The 21,915-nt window shown below is 42.2% G+C and overlaps 1 protein-coding gene across 2 annotated transcripts; it reads right to left on the reverse strand.

Moving 5' to 3' along the window:
* Positions 1-1,942: 1,942 nt before the first annotated feature.
* pecam1a (platelet and endothelial cell adhesion molecule 1a) lies at positions 1,943-20,472 on the reverse strand. Of its 2 annotated transcripts, none has more exons than XM_050069415.1 (15): positions 20,315-20,472; positions 20,174-20,197; positions 14,303-14,596; positions 10,909-11,205; positions 10,556-10,816; positions 8,926-9,207; positions 8,464-8,760; positions 8,100-8,381; positions 6,955-7,093; positions 6,745-6,812; positions 6,529-6,582; positions 4,537-4,629; positions 3,818-3,874; positions 3,182-3,204; positions 1,943-2,304 (listed from the first exon to the last, which is right to left on the reverse strand). In XM_050069415.1, the coding sequence occupies exons 1-15, from the start codon at positions 20,370-20,372 to the stop codon at positions 2,161-2,163; spliced, it is 2,373 nt and encodes a 790-aa protein (XP_049925372.1). In that variant the 5' UTR covers positions 20,373-20,472; the 3' UTR covers positions 1,943-2,160. The 2 variants fall into 2 exon arrangements, with proteins under 2 accessions (XP_049925372.1, XP_049925371.1); XM_050069414.1 differs by having other exon boundaries at positions 1,943-2,307; positions 20,315-20,471.
* Positions 20,473-21,915: the final 1,443 nt, after the last annotated feature.

Raw genomic sequence — 21,915 nt, forward strand, 5'->3', positions numbered from 1 at the left:
CTGTCAGTGTTAGCTCTGGTGTCGGGTGTTACATATTCCCACATGGATTTGGTCTGCTGTTCGGTGTTCCTAAGAGCTTCCTGTCGAAGCACAGATCCTCATAATCCAGACTGTCGACAGCAGTCGCCGAGAACTGAGTGAACCCAATGTATGTCCTAGAACTCAAGCCCAGTGCAGCACCTTCTGTATTTTGCGCCGCTTGCCTCAGTTCACTTGCTGACAGGTGGAAACCCATGTCAAAATTATACGTCTGACATTAGCTGGGTGTCCATCCAAATGAAGTGCAAATTTGATCTTAGTGTCACCAATTAACCTGCATGTCTTTGGACTGTGGGAGGAAGCTGGAGTACCCGGAGAAAACCCATGCTGACACGGGAAGAACACGTAAACTCCCACAATTAGTTGATTTTGTAGCGTCTTTAATTTATTAAATTAGTGGGCCATTTATTTTGTTCTGTTGTGTGAGGCCTTGCCGCATTAAAGGGGAGACTGGTTAGTAGGGCGGCAAACCTTTTTGTGCTTTGTGGGGTTTGAATCATTTTTCTATAAGTAGGTTAATTTTGAGTGTTGTGGATTAATTTTATCTAAACTGACTACATTGTGTGTTGTGTTTAATCCATAGTTTACCTACATAATTTGTGATTTATTTGTTTTTTCATTGTTCATTGCATAGCCCTACCACAGTCTACCTCGCGGGGCAGCACTGTCCTCCCATGGTTTGGTTTACTTATTTGTTTAATTGATTAAATTGGGGTCCGTGTTTGACTAGATAAATGGGACTTGGGTTATACTGCACGAGTTGTGTGAGAGTTTCTAAACAGATGTTTTGATAAAGTTTTGGTGCTGTTAAACGTGGACCCCTATGACTTCAATTCATCAAGAATTTTCTCTCTTTTTCGATTCTTCATTTACCTTGGAGGCTTGTGAGAAAACAAAATTTACCTCCTGAATTCAGTGTAACACGTGGTGAGTAACTGATATACCAATGGTCATTTTGGGGGTGAAGCGTTCCTTTAAGCGACCGTTCTAGAAAGGGGTCGGCTCACACAAAATGGGCATTCATGATGATGTAACACTAGCTCAGGAGCCAGGGGTCAGTCAAAAGAAAACTTATCAGCAACAAAGAAGTCATTTTAAAAGCAAAAACACTAGTAAATTGAATATCCTTCATGTTTGGGCTGTTGGTTGGACCAATCAAATTATTTTAAAGTCACCCTGGGCCTTGGGAAATCACGGCACACAAATTTTTAAAAATCATTTTAAAACTTTTTACTGCCTAAATTACTCAATTCATGTAAAAAAGTAATCAACAGTTGATCCAATGGAAAATATCTGTTAGTTTCAGTCCTATCTAACACACTTTGACACACTACTATAACATGCCGGCTATGTTGTCACATCATGTTCTGAGCTAAGAGCTCAATGTCACTTTAAGTCTGAGTTCATGCCAATTATTAATGTACCAAATCCTCCTCTGCTGCATTGAGTTCAGCAGGAAATGTGCCTGCTAAACATATCTGGTGTATAGAGACCTTGAATAAGTTCATGTTATATCATTCAATTAAAGCTTAGATAATGGAAACTGAAACTGATATCTGTGTTGCAACCAATGCTGTGACAACACAAGCTCTGCTCACAGTGAGTGAGATCACAGCCAGATGGCACTAAGTTTCCACACAGCGCTGCCTGAAGTCTGTCCTCTAGTGGTTTAAACACAGAGCTCTGATCCTCACACAGCTGATGAATGGAGTCTCAACCTTGTCACTAAAGAGGCAGTATCAGTACCCCGCTCACTTCAAAGACCCCTCTTTCTATTCAGATTCTGTCACCGCTGCCACCAGTGGAAGGATACAGACTTGAATCTCTTTTCCTTTGTGGTTACAACACACATCCTTTCTCTGTGTCTTGGCAAGAAAACCAGCAGAGAAGGAAAGAGAAACACTTCAACTTACAAAAACATTTTATTTGCCCTTCAAAGGCAAAGCGAGTGAATTGACAGTGTGGGATGTTCGTTGCAAAGTATTGCAAAAAGTACATAAATGCTGAGAGCTGTTTAAGGTCTTTCCGAAACAAAAGACTCCGGCTGCATTAACGAGCCGGATAAATAAGGGAATAAATATTCTCGTCGGTCAGTTAACAATCTGGCATCGGGTTGTGTTTTCATTCCCCGTGGTCGGCAGTGTCGATGTGAACACTGTCGTCAATCTCATCTAAGTGGTCATCCTGGACAATGTGGTCACTATGGTTACCGTGGTCACTGTGGGGATCGGTGTCATGATTCAGCTGTGCATACTCCAATGACCCCTGCTGAGATGGGAAAAAAACAATGACATATGAAGCTTATGTGAAGAGACAATGAAAGCTTGGTTTCTTATTATAGATGAGACCAGCTGTAAGTTTACTGTGTGACATGCGTGTCTGTACTGGTCACATGAACTATTTGGGATCAAATGGTAGGATCTGATAGGTATAAAAAATGAAAACTTTTCAACGATAATTAAGTCCCAATGTCCTCAAATGAGACAATAGTAAAATAAACAAATTTCAACCATAAAATGTGATCAGGTTTTGGACCTTGTCCACTTTTGCATCGGGATGAGCTGCAGACTGACTTGGCAGAGATGGCTGCCATCTTGTTTTTACATGGATTAGTGTATTGTGCTCTTACCACCACTAGATGGCACAAAAAGTGTCCACAAACGAGGACAACAAGTCTAAGTTAAGTAGAATAAAGTATAAGGTCAAGTAAACGCAAAATGTGAAGTCCTCATATGAGGAAGCAGGATTTCAGGAGGATATAGGAAATATTATTGTTCACACATGTTGCTCTGTATGTTTGCCTGTAGACTAATTTACGACTGATAGAGTAGTGTATTAACTGAACGTAATTAGTGCCAAACTGCATGGTTCTTTCCAGGACACTCTCTTGTAATTATCAGTCATTAATCACAGAGGTACAAACCAGTAAATAAAGCATTAGCTAGTGTTTAACTGTCAGTTACCTGTCTACAAACAATCAAAACGGACTCCACAGGGTTTCTGTTTATTGCACTGTGTCTGTCCATGAGAGGTCTCTCTGAGCAAAGAAACAACAGATTCATGAGTGTGTGTCTGCCTATTCTCGAGGGTGTGCATGCACTGTATGCGTGACGTGTGTGTGTATGTGTGTGTTTCTACTTACACCATCGGCCTGCTCTGGAACACCTGCAAAAACAAAGCCAGAGGACATGCTCAGGAAACTAAAGGAGTCTGAGGATTAAAGGAGGGCTTGTATAGTCATCAGCACTCCTAAGAACAGCTCCCACATCCCAGGACACACGGGGCTTATCACATCAAACACATATACAGTAATATAAACGCATTAATACACTCTTTATCTAGAAGAAAATCTTGTCTTGGAGAACACTGAGCAAATAACATGCCTGTTTGTTTGTCTTTACTTCTGCTGCATCATTGTTTGTATCAGCTGACATTTAAACCGTTAGGAGTTATTAGGAGCCAATGAATGAACAATGGTCGAGATTTTCCCCCGTGAGTGTGACACAATGGAGCGTGTTGCTCACTAAGTCTTAACGGATGTACACGCTGTTTGGCTCTGATTGTTTGAACAGGAAGTTCTCTTTGACGAAAGCAGGAAGTGGACACCTGGCGACTGGGCCTTCTGTTTTAGTAGGACATTCTTTCACTAACAATGCAGATGTTTACAGTCGGAGCTGATCCTGTTTCCTGGCGCTTTTCTTTTTCAAACGTCAGCGAGGGGCTTGATTTCTCTCTCCACACTCACATTAAGCGGGTAAGAGCAGGATGTTAGTCGTACCTTGCTTGGAGTTCCGCACTTCGCTGTACACCGTGTCTGTGCCCACTTTCACCGGAGCTGTCAACAACAAATACATATTTATATTAGACAATGTTTTTAAAGGAACACTTCACCCAAAAGATAATCAATTATATGTCAATTACTCACCCTGTGTTATGTTAACCCCATGAAGAAGAATTTGTTTTTTGTACATGTCTCTGCAGTGAACGAGGAATCCAAAAATGGAGCAAATTCTTGATGAACTGGAGTAAACGAGGGTCGTGTTTAACAACAGCAAAACTGTATCAAAACATCTGTTTACAAACCCTCACACAACTCATGCAGTATTATCCAAGTCAGTATGCTCCATACCTCCCAAACACATGTATTTGGGTGAGCATGTGCATTTGAACTCACGAAAATGCATGTGTTTGGAAAAAACCGACCATACAAATGGATAAATGAGACTTGGATTATACTGCACGAGCTGTGTGAGAGTTTGTAAACAGATGTTTGATATAGTTTTACTGTAGTTAAACGTGGACCCCTATGACTTTAATTCATCAAGAACTTTATCCGTGTTTGGATTCTTTGTTCGATGTGGAGGGATGCAAGACAAACAAAGTTTTCTTCATGGATTCAACATAACACAGGGTGAGTAATTGATATACAAATGATCATTTTGTGGGTGAACTGTTCCTTTAAGTTCAGCTAATATTAAAATTCAGAGGCAGTCTCACCTCTGTTTGGACCTGCCTGTCTGGTCTGCACCTCAGTGTATTGAGGTTCTGGCGGCTTTTCCGGAGCGGTCACACTATTCTGGTCGTCAGACTCTGCAGTTCAACACAGCAGCAAGCTGAAGTTAAACCTCATAGCATTTTATATTACTTTAAATAAAACAGTATAGCAGTCTGCTATATGGCAGTATAGCAGTCAGATAAGGTAATATGTAAAGGATAGTGCTGATGATATTCTATATTTTTCTTCATTTTCAAACCTAACAATTAATTGTGCCTACAAACATGTATTCTCTGCTTGGCCAAAGTCTCTATAGCTAAAATGTTGTCCAAAAACTAATAAAGGATACACCAGTGAGCCACATTTTCTTTTGTTATTAAAAACAAACAAACAAACGAGTTGGGCATTTTGACCAAATTTTCAGAAAATCAAATTAAATGCAAATGTACATGTTTTTCCATCCAGCACTGTTAAACAAAGATAAGCAGTAGGTGGCACCAGGTGCTACTGCAGAAGAGCGCCAGTAAAACCTCAAACAAAGGAAAACAATATATGTAGAGACCCGTTTACTATTAGTAAAGAGTGTGACGTTTTTTGGTGGGCAGGGCTTAGCTGGAGGCAAAACAATTCTCCACAGACATTAGCTAGTGTTAGCTAGCAAGTTCTGTTGGGTTATTTTAGACAATGGAGGAAAATGACACAGTTGCTGCGTTCAGAAATACTATGGGCGCACTCTGGCACAAACACTCTGGGCACTCTGTGGAGACAGAGCAGCAGACCACCGAGTGGAGTGAATGTGTGATTAACTTAACCGTATGTTTATTCATGTAGAAATATAACGCTCCGTTTCTTTAACCAACAGGGCTCTCGTTTTAATGTACAGCATCAAATTGAATTTCTGAACGCACCATGTCAGGTCACTCATTCTCTGGGACCATGAGCGTTACTTGCATAAGTAAACACTGACCAACAGGACCAGACTGGCCGACCCGTATGCTCTCACTCAGTGGATGGATGATGTCACAGGAAGCTTTGTGGTTGATTACTTGAGGACGACACTGTTTCCTATCAAAGCTAACGTTAGCTAATGTGCTAAAAAGTTAACATTACAGAGAAATCCAATATTCCTCTTAATCCCTCCCCAGTTTCTGATGAGGTGGAAATGATAACCCTTAATACACATAATGTTATTCATCCCTACAACAGGAAATACTTTTTCCCTAACCTGATATGAAGTGTGCGCTGCACATGTGAGCATTTTTGATGATCGCCTCCATTCAGTCCATTCAGTCCTAATCGCATTTAATCATAGTTGTCTTCGTTTTTGTTGCCGGCCAGTGGCGGCTGGTATGTCTTCAAATTGAATTTTGAGCCATGACTCCTTCTATTCTGACTCCCAACGACATTTTAAGACTCCCATGTAGCCTACAGCCCAGTGGTGAAAATCCTATTTTGCCTCCAGCTAATAAAGCAACATCATTGTGACATTGGAAGAGTTCTGGTGACAGCCAGGTGTGCTTACATAAGTGTGTTAAAAGCCATCCAGAGATGACAAAGAGAGCTTGCAGTGGCCGATGCAATGACAGTAGGTCATGACTGCATGTCATCATTTGTTTGTTAAATCTGTTTCCATTGCACCTTGTTGCATTTACCTTGTATCAATACACTGACTTCTTTACCTCCCCCAGGTGGAAAAACTTTTTGGGTTTATATCAATTTTTTTTTATTTTGAAGTTTCCATAAAGACGTGGATGTAAGTGAAAATGTGTATTAATCCGCAGCTGAAAATAGTCCCCAACAAATGCAATAGTTACTCCTTTCTGAGTAACGTTTGCTAAAAACTACAGTGACCAGCTGTTACAGAAAATGACGTAGCATTTTTTAAAAATGGAATGGACGTACTTCGGACTTGTTTTTTTGATCAAGGTCTTCAGTAGCAACTAGTAAGCTCAGGGCTGAGGATCACAGACAGGGTTGGGAAGCCAGGAACTCACCAGAGCCTGATGTATGTTCACTCCAAACACTCTTTCCGATCATGCCTGGGGTGACTACACAGAGACAAACAAACAGCACCAGTCTCAGTTGTTGGATCAGTACAATCTACATCACAAGTTTCATGCATTTAAAACTAAGACATCATTTAAAAATTAGTTTACAGGAGAGTAGGATTTGCAGCACAGTATTTGTGTATTTCTGACAAGAGCCTTTACCGTTGGCAGCCTCATTGACCTCCGCCTGGGTGAGGCTCAGCCGCTCCACTTTAGTGCCGGCCGACTTCCTAAAAGGTGGACCACAACACACAATCAGCTTATTAAAACAGGAAAGTGCATGGGCGTCACCATGCCACCTACTCTCATTGCTCACATTGCTTGACCTTAAAAACTCTGATTTTTGATAAGAACATGAGAAACGTTACTCACACTGACAGCTCGCCAGTTCTTTTCCTCTTGAACAGAAGGAGGCGTCTCTTAAAGGCCAAAATGAGGATCATTGCCAGTACGAACAGGATGCATAAGACCACAAGAGCGATGAGGCCTTTCTTCCAGCCAGCCATCTTCACTGCAGTTGAATGAAATATATGGATGGGTATGACTTATATTATTATTTGATTACAAAGCACAGACATCAAAATTTTTGCTTAATGTAGTTTACCTTTCAGTGATGGGCGAAGGATTTTTATAGGCGTACTAAATCAACAGAATCCATTCCTTAGAAAGATTCAGCTAAATGTTCAGTGCAGCTCACTAACTTGAATTGACCTTTTGCTAAGCCCCGCCCCTTTGTAATGGTCTGACAAGCTGCCGGAGTAAGCATGGAGCCCACGCTGTAACTAACTGCACTTCCTGAAGAAATAATATCATATTTTTGGAAAAATGAAAGAGTGATTTCAGAGAGAAGCAGACAGAGGGGTCTACAGTCTGTGTTTGAAGGATATATCCAGGATGTCAAACTGACTCAGCAGCAACAACAGGTTAAAAAGACAAAGATAGTTAGAAGCTAAAGCCGAACTATAGGCTACAGATCACAGTGTAAAAGTGAACCACCACATCACTGCTGATCGCCACAGAAGACAATGGATATAAAGGGAAACTTTGCTGATACTGAACCAGCTGTGTGGCATCGCAGTGTGTGCGGATGAACGATGTTTGGCTTCACCCTGTGCTGCTGCCAGCACCCGGATCTCCGCCTCCGTCTCCGGGGGAAGTCAAACAACGTTCATCTGCACACAATGCTTTACAAAACTTTACAGCACTTCACACTAACCCCGCCGCCAACTAGTGTTTTGGAGGTCTAACTGCAGAGTGACACAGACACACCACCACTCAAGTATAAATGCTCACAACATCATAGGCGACGTGTGTAGGGTCTGCCGCACGAGTATAAATCCTGTTTAAGTATGACTGAAATTTATTTTCCAGCCTTTCACAGTTTTAGCGCTGCCCAGGTGCCTGCTTATGGCTACACAGTGCTAGCAACAAAATGCTGACTGCGGTTCGCTTAAAGGCCTCAGAGTGAGGGGTCACAAACAAGGACTTTCTAACCTTTACTTGAAGATAAAACACACCTCCAATCATGACAGTGGGGCTTTGTTGGGTTTCGTTGGCTGCGTTGGTGCTCATACAGTAGTATCCCCCTTGGTGCTCACGTCTGATGTTGTTGATATAGAAGGATGCTGCCTGTTCCTTGGAGTTCTGGAAGGCGAGAGCACTCTTTGTCTCAGTGAGGTACCACATGAAGCTGATGGGAGGAGATCCTCTGTCAACAGAGCAGACAAGAGCCACGTCCTGGCCCTCGGAGACGACCCCCATGCTGGGGAGCACGGTCAACTTTGGTACTGACACAGGCTCTGCATGGAGTAAAATGCATGTTAGACCTGGAGTACGCCATGTTAACAGCAGTTTATTCAAATGATCGATCATCCAACACACCTATGATCTTTAAATGCAGCAGCTGCACCCCTGTTTCATTCATGGGAGGCCTGTTTGGACTGTTTTGCGCATGGCACTTAAAGCTTTTTAAGTCAGAAATCTTTTTAATGGGTGAGGAGTTAAAGATGGCCTGTTGCCCTGGCTGTCTCACCACCATGGGATCATACGGCTTGTTAGGGCCACGCAGGGTGTATGTGATGGGCAGAGTGCCATTGTCGCTTTGACAGAGCAGCTGGAAGTGCTTTCCCAACACCAGCGTACCCCCCACCACACTCAGCATGGGTTTTGAAACAGGAACTGAGGAAAAAGATAATTGGCCAGTTAGTCAGTGCGACAAAAAAGAACAAGACACAGATAAACAAGAGTTGACAGCCACACCAGCAGCTCTGTGAGGCTGTATTTAGAGCTAGCACAGTGATGCTCAGAGCTATGATGCTCAATTTCATGCATTTGATGACTCACCTTTTGCTTTCACAACAAGGGTTTGGCTTTCTTTTACAAAGCTGTGCGTAAGAGTAGCAGCTTGGGCTTTACAGGTGTATTTGCCGTTTTTTATAGGTTTTGCCACAGTGCTGTATGTGTCTCCACTGGTGAGTTTGACTCCATCTTTGTAGATGGAGAACTTCATGCTTTTATTGCTGATCTTCTCAGGAACATGAATGGAGACTGAGCAGGTGAGTTTGAAGCGGTCTCCCTCAAAGATGTCTGTGGGCGTCACAGTCAGTTGTGGCTTTGAATACAGCTCTGTTGAAGTGGGACAGCAAAAATAAAGCATTATACACTGTAGTTTACTTTTAAATTTTGAAAATGGAAAAGGCTGTAACGCTTTATATTAAGGTCCTTGTAATGGTAGGTAATAAGGGCCTTATAAGTCCCTATAAGATGCTTATAAACATTTTATGTGTTAATAAGTCTATATAGATGTTAATAAAACATTTATTGCTAGATTATAAGACATTTGTAAGCACTTGTAAGAAATGCATTATTCCCTGATCAGACAGAGTGTCTTATAGCACTGTGGGGCAGCTTTTTATAGAGTTCTTCAGCGAGAATGACATGTTTTGCTTGCTATCTTTGTGTTGCTAAGCACCTTCCGCTTTTTCACTTTATGCACCTTGTGCTTTCGCAAGAGTGCCCTTAACGTCTCTAGTTTGACTTAGTGTGGAAAAAGCGACCGACATCACTGGTGGTTTTTCCTATTGTCCAGTCAGGTGAAGTTAGCAGCGGTAGTGGCAATGACAACAAGTAGTAGCATGCACGGTCTGTGCGATGCTAACATTAGCTCACTTTCAACATCGTCCTTGGCAAGCTGCAAGACCTGAACAAACTGTCACCACAGCTACTTTCTAACACTTTACCAACTGTAATTTGGCTCAACAACTAACAGCAGATTATCGAACTGTCCCCGACTCACTATAAATGAGCCTTGAACCGTCCATCATCCAGGCGAAGCTGCTGGACCAGCAGGTGGTATTCCCTGGTGTTTCTCTTCTTTCTGATGGCTTCATGTACCCTCACAAAACTCTTTGATTTCATTCATTTCCCTGTGACCAATGTACTATATGGGAAAGGCCTCTCACCTACGGACAACAATTTAAAAAAGATAAACGAGCTGCAAAAAGCACTCTGTCTTTTTAGCCAGTACTTACGCTTTTTGTAGCCACTGGATCTAAAGCAAGAACAGTGCCTTATTAGAGGTAATACATGCCTTATTATGCCCAGTTTTTTAAAAGATATTTAAAGAGGTGATTACATGCAGCAAAAGACCTGAGCTAATAACCAGATTTGGTAAAAAAAAAAACAAAAAAAAAGATGCAGGTTCGGTGCCGTACGTTGGAAATGCTGCCAAGGGTTGAAGAAAAACAAGTCCGCAGCTTAGCAGGCGTCTCGCCTAAGTGCTAAACCAACCACCATCACCTCCACTTGACAGAGACTGTTATATTTAGTCTCCAACTTAAATATTTTATAATTTTAGAACCATGATATGATACGTGTGAAACATTCAAATGTCATGGATTCATGGTTTGCAGAAACGTACAATGACTTTATTCTGGCAGCTGGGATAAGAAATTTCATAACAAAGAGTTCTTGCCTTTAACTGTGATAGTTAGATTGGATTCTTTCTGCACGTTGCCCCACTCTGCCTTGCACACGAGTTTCCCAGAGTCGCCTTCTTCTGCGGTGAATCGATGACTGAGGCTGACCGGTGCTTGCTTGAGGACCCTCCTGTCCTTCGTCAGGAATACTTCAATGTTCCTCAGTGGACTCACCACTTTGCAGACCACTTCTATTACATCACCCTCAAAGACTTCTCTGGAGGGCAGCACATTCATGATCGGGGAAATGTAAAGTCCTGCAAGACACAGCTCAGAGGAGTCAATTACATAAGCCTGTTTAAGCAATCTGATCTTTTCCTGAAAGAACAATGGCTCTTGAACTAATCACCTTTAACTATCACTTGAATCTCATTGCTGCGGTTGGAGCTCCTGGCCCCAGAAACCAAATTGACCTCATAGTCACAGTACAGGAAGCTGTCTCCAATCTCTCTCAGGACCAGTGTGGTCTCAGATGTGTTCCCAGTAGGCGCTGGCTGCTTTATCCTGTTAAGGGCTCCGTCCCTAGATCTCTGGTAAAACCGGAAGATGAGGGATCCTTTCTCCTCTGGAGCACTGCAGGTGGCTGTGAACTCTTCACCCTGATAGGGTGCAGTCTTATTCAAATACAGAATAGGGGTCTGCAGGCCTAAGGAAGGGAAAACCCAACAGGACAGTGTAAAGCCATTACTGATGTTGTTTGTTAAGACATAATAATACACATGTATGAGCTGCATTGGTGTGAGTATGAAAACTCTGTATTGAAGAACTTTCTCAAATCACTACAGACAATGAGGAAGAAAAACCATACCCATGGTTTTGTGTGTTTTAGCTAATTTCTGTATGTTTTTTTTCCATTTTCACTGTGAAAAGTTGTGGATGGTACCAATGGAACCGTTCTGTACCGTCCCTGTTTTGGTCCCCCCTCTGTTGGGGTACCTAGCACACAGATCTGGTACTAAAAGGTGGAGCTGTGAACACTGCAGTCTGTTGATTGGTCAATAGCGGACGGTCACTCTGCTCAGGGCTGATTTGTGGCTGGTTTTTAAGCTCATGTAACCACTGTTCATACTGTTGAGAGACTCTCACTGCAGCCTGTTTCATTTTGTTCAGAAAATGTTGGTGTGCTGCCTCGTTCTGTGGACGATAAACAAGGTGCAGACTTCCATCTGTGTCATCGGTAATGAGGAAATACGGTGAGTGACAACAACCCCGCCCACATTTAAGGGTACTGTTTGCAGTGGAAACGCTAGGGTTTAGGTACCATGTCTGAAGGGTTACTTTTGGTTCCAAAGGTACCATACCGAAAGTGTTTGGTTGATATGGGGCTTAAGTGACAAATGGGAACAACTTTTGAAACTGGTCCAGTATTGAGAAAGAGCGCTGCAGCCAGCATCAGAGAAACAGGCTATAACGTGAAGGTAATGGGCAAATGTGCACCATCAAGTTATGTCCACTAAAAATGCTTTTCTTTGTCATTGACAGGCTCAGATTGTTATGATAAGTGTCTGACACCATTATGGAAAGGATCCCTACAGAAATAGAACTTTTTGTTGAACCACGAACAACCCCAAAATTGCCATCACCAAACCCACCAGACACAAAACCCATCTTGATTTGTCTTTTCACTTTTCCAACAATCACCAACTGTGGTTTGGCTGAAATAGAGCCTTAAATTACCCAGTTAGATGTGACAATATGCTGGCTCTGTACGTGCAAAGAAACAATGATTTTAATTGTTTCTTTAAATGGAATCTGGTAGGTTTGGCAATGGTGATTTTGGGGCTATTTCTGGTTAAACGAAAAGGATTTTACTATCAAACAAAAAGGTCTCTCCATAGGGATCCTTTCCATAATGTTGTCAGACACAGTGAGTAACAATCTGAGCCTGTCAGTGGCAAAAACAAACACTTCTTGTGGAAGCACATCAACAGTACAGATGCCCAAAGGTTACATAACAGCCTGTTTAGCTGCTGCCAGCTTCCATTGCCACCGCCAATTTCAAAAAATGTTTTTCTCACACATCATTTAGACATAAAAACATGGGAAAATATGGTCCAGGTTTAAAAATACCAAAGATACCCATTTACCAAAAAGTGTGTATATTTACATCCCTGATAAGAATTTTCCAAAGTTTGCCTTGAATCAAAGGACCTCAAAGAAAATACAAAACTCACATTACTATTTTGACATTATTTACAGTTTGTTTGCTTAAAGGAGCAATAAGCGGAAATTCATCATTTCTAGATTGAAGGAATTAAAAAATCGCTATGTGAAGAACTAGAGGTGTAATTTCATCTGGAGTATAGCATGACCTCACACACCCTCTCTCTGTGTTGATCTCCAGCCCATTGTTTACAAGCCGGTCCGGCTGCGCGTTCATATACGTTCATGTGAATCGCTGCCTCCTCCCTCCTCTCGGAGCCCTTGGCCCTCCCTCCCTATAAAAGGCTACAGCCAGTGAGCAATGGCAACGCGTATTTTCGAAACGAAATGGCGGAGAGTGGAACAAAACGTCCACCTGAAGACGACCAGGATCTGACATTACCTCTAAAGAAACGACGGTCATTGGCGAAGAAGTTGTCGGATAAAGAAAGGGACAGAACCCGGATTAACATTGGCCTTGCATTTCCAAGGTGGAGAGCACTGCGAGAGCTAAAGGGGCTACAATCTGACTTGGAGCTAGCTCTTCTTCTCCTGGACAGGTACAACATAAAGTCAAATGTCTGTGTTAATTAGTGTTACAGTAACGTTAAGCACATGTCGCTATGTCGATTCAATTAAATTTAATGTTACAATCGTAGCATGGGTTAATGTCCGGAGCTTGAGTTATTTGCGGCTCGGTCCCAGCAATGGGTCAGGCGTTACGGTTGTGTTAGGTGAGTAACCCGGCAGCCCAGCTAACATTTGCAATTAGCATTGTAAAATGTAGCCAGGCTAAAACATCGCTCTCACTCACGGAGAAGAGGAGGAACATTAGCGTTAGCTCCCAGTGTTAGCACTAGCCGGGATCCGGCGATGGCTCTAGCCGAGTCGGTTGCCACCGGGTACTGGAGTAACTTGCAGCTGTGGAGCGCTTCTACCAGCTCTTCTAGTCACTGAGCCTCACTAACTGCTAAACTAAGTTTAGACGAGGCGAGTGGGGGGTGGGGGGTGGGGTGGAGAGCAGAGGTAGAGGGAGGTGTGGCTCATGACACACTTTCTTTTGGTCTACAGGCAGTGCACAACAGCAAACCTAGCAGTGAAACGATTTCGCTTTTTGCCCCTTTAAGGCTTGCCCTTTATAGTAGCTCCCTATCAAATGTCTAATATCGGACACTCCATGAACACATCACAAAGGACATATTTTAAGAATCTTAGTGTTTGTTCCTGGCATAAGCTTTTCAAAACAGTGACACAGCCAGAATGTTCAATGTGACTGATATTTAACTCAAGAAAGTTTCAGGTGTATGAAAAGAATACAGGAAACCAGTCTTAAGTCTTCTGTTATGCTGTGGAAAATGGCTGCCAGTAACATAAATTATTCATCAGTTGGAGAAAAAAAAACACTAGATTCTCTCTGACTAGTTTATGTTGAATTTTTTATCCCCAAACATGCTGATAAATGGCAGATTTTCAAGTATATTATCACTTTTTTTCATGTTATACTACCCTTGTCAGACAAAAGCAATAACAAACAAATCTAACCAATTGAAAACAAATAAATCCTGGTGTGAGAAATCTATTGTACCAATATAAAGCTTTACCTGTGACGTCGAGTTTTTGGCTGCGGCTGGTTTTGCTCTTGTCCTTGACAGTGACCCGACACTCATAACTTCCAGAGTCCGCTGCCCTGGCTGGGTTGAGCTCATATACGACTGAGTCTTTTGTGGTGGTTACGGAGTGGATGGGACTGTCATCCTGTGTGAGCTGGAAAGTGTGCTCCAGGTTAGGGATGTTGTCGTGGCTGACTTTGACCTGACAGCGCAGGGTCACCGGCGTCCCGCTCTCAACTGTGTTGCTGGGCAGGACTGTGAGGCCAACGTCGTCTATAATGTATGCTGTAGGTCCAAATGTCACACACATACACACACGCAAACATGAACATGTATTAAAGAGAAATAATTAGGACTTGTTTATCTAAAACCAACATCAGGGGCTGAGTCAGAAATACAATACAACAGTCAGGGTCTATTATTCTCTCCACAATAAAGGTGAAGGCTGAGGGAGGGCGTTCCCTGGCCTCTAGTCTACTGCACAGTAAGCAGGAGCTGCTGAAGGAAGGAAAAAGCTTCAACAAACAGCGTCTGACCCTCTTCGCCCCCTTGGGAGAGCTGTGCTGATTTATCCCGTCTGCTCTCCCTCAGCAACAACAACACGGTGTAACCTGCCTCAACATCCACGAAGCAATCACTTAGTCCACATCCTCAAAGTACTGCTGTGAGTTTGGGCTCAGTGATGTAGAGTGACTGAGGCGACGAATGACTGTGCAGCCCTGTCTCCTAAAATTTACTTTTATATGCAACGACTTTGAAACAGCAAATACATTTTGAGGGAAATGTAATGCAGAGAGTTGCGTTTTCTATTGACATAATGAGGAAATGTTGCTAATTAACGTACCTGGCAAGTTGCAAAAATGTCGATACTGAACGTATCAGCAAAATTTTCGCCAAACACTGAGCAACTTGTACAGAAGCTGAAGCCAAGGCTGGGCTGTTATTTCAGAAATAAGTCTTGAGTTTCTTTTGATGCAAAAAGAAGACTCCTTACTGCTGCTTCAGTACTTGTAGTTGACAATTGTGATGTTTTATGTACGCATGCATTTATTCTTCTGTCTACCCTTGAGCACTGAGGTCATCACAAGTCCTTTAATCACTGCTCCTCCCTGTATGCTAGGATTGGCGGGCCTACATTGTCCATCTGTAGACTTAATCACTGGCACGTCCTTATTTGTAACACAATTCTTAACCTGCTTCCTTCCTATCTATAGCCCCCTTTACCCTGCCTGTTTAAGGTGGGAATGTCTCCCGTTATGCCACCTCACTGTTCTGTATGTAAGATACGATTGCAGAATGGGGAGACAGAGTACTCTCGCCTTTAAGCCACCATAGAAGGTAGTTACAGTGCCAAAACAATATCTGTATAAACAGGACAGCTGACAGGAAAGACCATGGGCAGGATAGGTGTGACATTTTGACGACATGTTATGTGTGCAACCCACAGTGGGAAATTTAAAAAAAACAGCTACTTGCAGTTAGCGGCTAACTCGAAGAAGAAGAAGGACAGCTGCCGTAAATGTCCTCAAATTGGGAGAACAACTGGGAAAACAACATTTCCTGACCTAACCCAACCCGAGTCCAAGACAGTTATAACCGAGCCTGGCCCGACCCAGACAGACTTTATAACTTTTAAGTCGGAACCCGACCAGAGCCCGATGCAGGCCTGCTGTTTGATTTTCTTTTGAGGAGGTGGTAGCGAAGCCAGTGATAGTAGTGTGCATACCACCTGCAGCTGCAGACATCCTGCAACCTCTCTCCAAGGCGGAATTCCCTGTTTTCCTGCTGTTGTATCTCATCGAAGTCCCACATGTTTTACATTTTACAAAACCAACTGCTTTGTTATCACCTGCATTGATGACTAAATTGAAATGCCTCCATTACACTGATTTCCCTGCATGGTTTTCAGCAGTTTTAAACTTTCCTGAGAGCAAGTTTTGTCTAGCGTCCTCCATTTTCATTAGTTTGGTCTGAATATTTACTGCCTTGGCGCGTCCTGTCTGAAATGTAACTATTGGCCTGTGTTGCGATCAGTCATTGTCACGTAAATAACACATTCCAGCCCTTGAATAGGCCATAGCACAACACAGCCGCATGTCAAGTGAACCGAACCCGAACAAAATTTCTGATTTATTATCTGAACTCAGCCCGACCTGTGGGGTTCCGACAGGTTCTGTTCGGGTCGGGTATCCACACATCGGGTATCTGGGAGCCGCTTACCCTTTGAGCAGAGGACGAGATTAGTTGCCCTATAACAGGGACAGTAAATGATTGTTACCGACACGTTAGTGCCATTGTTATACTGTCGATGCATATGTTATGTCACACAAGAGGCCTATGCTCTAGTGCTCTGTGACATATTCACAAGACCTACTCTTGCTATATTTTCTCAAAGCATGTCTTGAAAAGGTAAAAAAAAGGCTTTAACTGTAGGCATGCTGCCCCTGAAGCTTGGAGTCTTGCAGACTGATTTGGGTCTCGGGGAGCTTGTCTCTTTTAGTGTTTTCAAAAGTAGATTTAAGGAATAGGATATGTTGACCTGATTTCTTGGTATGCTGTGATTTCTGATTTTTTATTTTGTGTCTGCAACTTTGTTGAATGTGCTGCTGCCTCTCTTGGTCAGGACACACTTGTAAAGGAGATTTTTTAGTCTCAAGAGCCTTTTCCTAGTTAAATAATATTTTCTTTTCTTTTCTTTTTTTTTTTTAAACATAATTAGTCATAGTGCTTTTGTTGCTTAAACTTAAGACAGTAGTCTGGACGCGAACCCAGGATGTGGTGTTATAGTCCTGGGTGGTACATGAATGTAGTGTTTCATTAAGTCAAAGAAATGTCTCTGAATAAAATCCATGCAGCTTATGAAAACAATTTAGTGGTATAAACAAGTAAATTTTAGAAGACAGGATAGAATCTTGCTAACTCAGATGCTATAGAAATAGTACATACACATTAGGCGGTGGACCTTGAGTTAAGATTATTTTGTCAAAGACACACCTAGGTACTATAATTTTAAAGGAGTAGTTCAACATTTTTAGAAAAACATTTATCCACTTTGTTTCAGAGGGTTAAACGAGAAGATTGAGACCACTCTCATATCTGTACCGTAAATATAAAAGCTACAACCAGCAGCCGGTTAGCTTAGCTGAGCACAAGGACTTGTAACAGGGGGAAACAGCTAGCCTAATTCTGTCCTATGGTAACAAAATCAACCTATTTGCACCTCTACTCTACTACTTTAATCACTTCTGAGACAATCACTATTCAACAAGACACAGCTAAACAGATTTCAAAAGTTCAATGGGCAAAAAAACCTTTTTAGTTGCAAGTGAATGGAATAAACTTCCAGTATCACTGAAACTCACTGAAACTCACTGAAACAGAGAGAAAATTTAAACAACCTTTGAAGAAATGGTTTGCAAATGGTCTCTCAGAATAAGGGCCTTGACAAAACACATACAGTGTTGTCCTTTTATGATTCTTTTATTTCTGTATGTAATTATATGGATATTGTATTTGTTCCTGTTGGTCTTGCCAGACCTGGCATCTTGCCCCACCCCCACAGGAACACAATGGAAACAAGCCTGTGGCTTTATTGTGTAATTTAATCCTCAACAACTGTAGATGTATGTGACAACTGTCAGTGTTGGTGGCGAGTTGCTTTCATGGGAAAGTTGCTCAACTTCCTGAGTATAACATTATCTGGATCTTCTGAATCATTGTGCCCATAAAACCAGCACAATAGAGACTTCGCCCACCAAGCGTCTAACTTCCAGTTAAGGCCCTCTCACTAACTTGAACAGGGATATAATAATTCAACCACGAGTTCTCCTTGTATGTTGAAATGTTATCGGACCCAACGGATGAAATTCCAGTTGTTTACAGATATCTTTCACAACGAATAGGGAAAGACTTTTGGGACCAAAACATGGACCTAGGAGTTGTAATTTCATGGTTTGGCCACTATGCCAAATTGAATGCGAGCCAAGTGCTGTTCCTGGGAACTTGTTTCTTGACCAGGAGAAGTAACTTCCTGGAGTGTCAGCACGTTACTGGCAACATCATACTGAGAATAAGGCGGAATTTGTACTTCTGCGTTGAATTGACGGCATACCTACCGTGTAGGCTCTGCGTCGACATAGAGCCTACACGGTAGGTACGCAGTAACCTAAGGCATAGCCTGATGTGCACCCCCCAGAAATGTGTTGAGGTGACGCAGACCTCCTGTCTATTTTTGTAAGCTGAAACCACTTCCCTCAGTGGAAACAAAGCTTTTTTTTACTTTAATTTCTCAGATAAGAAACAATAAATTGTGAAGACAATAAAGCCTTCACAAAAATAGCATTTTGAGTCTTGTGTGTGATTCATCCTGGCTCGTATGAGCAGAGGAAATCTCCGCTCATCGCTAGGCTAATTTATACAATGTAAAATGCCATAGGCTTGTGCTAATAGCGTTAGCATGTTGTATTTGTTTGGAAAACGTGTTTAGTATAAGACAGTTGTTTTGTCAGTGAACCTTGTGAGTTGTAATATAGTTGAATTTTGTAACGTTACCTTTGTTAAATGTTGCTGTTGTCCCTGGCTTAATATAAGAAGAGGAAAAGTTTGCTAGCTGCAAGGCTAATTTATACAATGTAAAATGCCATAGGCTTGTGCTAAAAACATTAGCATGTTGTATTTATGGGGAAAATGTGTCCAGATAAAGACAAGTGTTTGTCTGTGAATGTTGCGAGTTATAGTGAAGCTGATTTGTGTACCTGTGTTTGAAATTGGCGATATTAAGCCATGTTTAATGTGTGTTTAATGTGTGTTTTGAATCAACTAAACTTTACAGCATTTCACAGAAACACCAAGTGACACAGACACACCACCCAAAAGTATAAATGATCATAACGGCATAGACGATGTGCGTAGGCTATGGCGTAGGGTCTGCCACACAAGCATAAATCCCGCTTAAGACTTGAGGTTAATTACTCAGCTTCAGAGGTGCTGGTAGGTGGACTTTGTTACCTTTAGACCTTGACCCAAGCTTGCTCCCTCTATCCATCCAGTCTTAATGCTAAGCTAAGCTAACTACCTGCTGGAGGAGTGTATCAGTGTTCCCCAGCTCAATATCCTCTTAATATGACACATGCAGAAGACTTTTCAAAGGGTTTTATGTTCTCAGCAACATTTTCCTCAGGGTCAATATGTTGAAATCACCCACCTACAGCTTTTAGCCTACTGATGTTATACTCCTCGAAACCTACGCCCAGACAGTTTTCTTGACTACACATTTTTATCACCACAGTAGCTACCATCGAAACTGCATTTGAAACATGGATCTGAACTGCAAAGATGACTTTTACTGATCTCTTACAATGAGGACCCTGGGAACACTGGGATGACCCCCCCTGCCTTGGCATGTGTAGCCTTATAAGGAGTGCACACACATGAAATGGTATCAATCTGTTACTTGAATTCTCGGCAGGAAGTGTGACTTACAAAATGTCAAAATACTGCATCAACAGCCAAGATAGACACTGACGCAATAAGAAAACGGAAAGGAGGAAACACGCATTTTGATTCAAATACTAGCTACTCAAAATTTGGGGTGTTCATTCAAACTCACGCTGATTTGAAAGATTACCCAGCTTCACCTGTGACAATTAAAAATAGCTTCAATGAATCTCATTAAAGACTTGAAAATATCAAGGAGTTCAGGAGTGCATGATACCGTGCCCATTTCCTGCAAAAAATAACTGTGTAAGGTAAAAATAGCTTCCTCGTCTAATACAGCGGATAACCTGAAACTGTCTCAACGCAGGAGAAACCCTCAAGACCAATTATTTAACAAGACTCAGAAATACAGTATAATGTACTTACATGACTGTCCTCTGCCACACTGCCCTGTGATTGGAGAAAAGCAGAGGAAAAGGAAGAAGAAACAAAAGTGAGAATTGGGAGATTAGGTTTAACTGAAGGAACATCCTTTATCCTTGAAGCGGCACAACAGTGGGTCCTTACAGAAATGTAGGAGGCAGGTGAGGAGAAGCAGCGGCAGGTTGGGGGGTCTGGAGTCCATCCTGAGTGATGGAAGTTCACTGTTGTAAGATGGAAATACAGCTGCAGAGGGCCGATGAGACGGAGGCCAGAAGGGCAGTCAGAAGGATGAGGGAGGGCTGTAGGAAGAGAGAGGTGGAGTGTGTTGAGGACAAGCTTGTGGTGTTTCAGGCAGTGGTGGTGGCGGTGAGGGGTGGTTCCTCATCTTATCATACACACTCCTTATGTTGCTTGACTGACCAGGAAATGGCCGTTACTTCCTCAGGAATCTAGCATTCACCGTGTTTTTATTAGTGGGAAAAAGGAAATTTAACAATAACACCTCGCAATCTCCTCACTTCTCTCTCAGCTTGGATCTGGTCAGGGGTTTTTCTTACATAATTAAATAGTTTAAAGCTGCGGTAGGGAGTTAAATAAAGGCATCAGTGGGCAAAAATCCCAGAATGAACACTGAGCATATTGTAATTCAAGTGTTCTGAGAAAAAACTTGACTTCTGCTCCTCCTCTTGGCTCCATTTTCAGGTTTTAGAATATCTAGGTTGTGACAGGAGACTTTAGCCAATCACAGGTCATTTCAGAGAGAGGGTGTTCTGTTTGGCTGTTCTACAATGCAGATGTGCATGCAGTGGTGTATTGGAGTGTATACGCAGGTATATGGAATATAACCACCTTTTTTACTGGCCGTTTACAGTGTACCCACCTATCAGCCAAAAAGCCAGTGGAATATATAGCAGAGTATACCCACTTCCTCCTCGGTAATCTACCCATCTTCCTAGTGGTACGCCCACCTTGTGGGTATGCACTTTCCTTTGAAGCTCGATTCACTGACAGAGAATCCTGCAGAGAAAGTTGTTGTTCCAGCATTGGCAACAACTGCCTACACTGCAAAGCAACCCACAAAAGGAAGAGGGGCTTATCAAAAAAAGAGTGACAGTAAAGGAAACAAAACACGTGTCAATATCGTCAATATAGTTCATGTTCATGTAGCTAGCATTAGCTAGAGCCTTGGACAACACTAGGTGTGTTCCAAATTGCATACTTTTTCTTTTTACTTTTAGTAGGTACTGCAGCTGCCCTTAAAAAGTACGTACTGTTGCAGTATGCACACAATCGGGACATTCTTTCACATAACATTACGCCCTGAACTTTGACCCTCTTGCTTTTATATCCATTACCTTGAAGAAAAACGCCACTTACTGAGTTTGCCAGGGATGGAGATCAACCCTGAGCGCTCTGCTGCTGTTACTCTGCAATGTGTGTAGTTTAACTGTAAAGTTCTAACTGCCCAGATGATAGATTCTAACATATTTGCGACAGTGAAATTACATCTGCATTTCTCTGTCATTGTTATTTTGATAGTTATATCCTTTTGTTGTTTGTGATATTTATGATTACTGTTCACTTAAACAATTAACATTCCCCTTATTACTATTCAACTGGTCATCAGTTACTTGAATGTGTTGTCATCCATCATTGAGACTTATCTCATCTGTTTGTGACTCAATGTGACGTATCGTCCACTGTGCAGAGGATTGTGGGTCAGAATAGCCAGAAAAGCATGGCAG

The sequence above is a fragment of the Epinephelus moara genome, chromosome 18 (genome assembly GCF_006386435.1).
Source record: "Epinephelus moara isolate mb chromosome 18, YSFRI_EMoa_1.0, whole genome shotgun sequence".
In the NCBI taxonomy this organism is placed as follows: Eukaryota; Metazoa; Chordata; class Actinopteri; order Perciformes; family Serranidae; genus Epinephelus; species Epinephelus moara.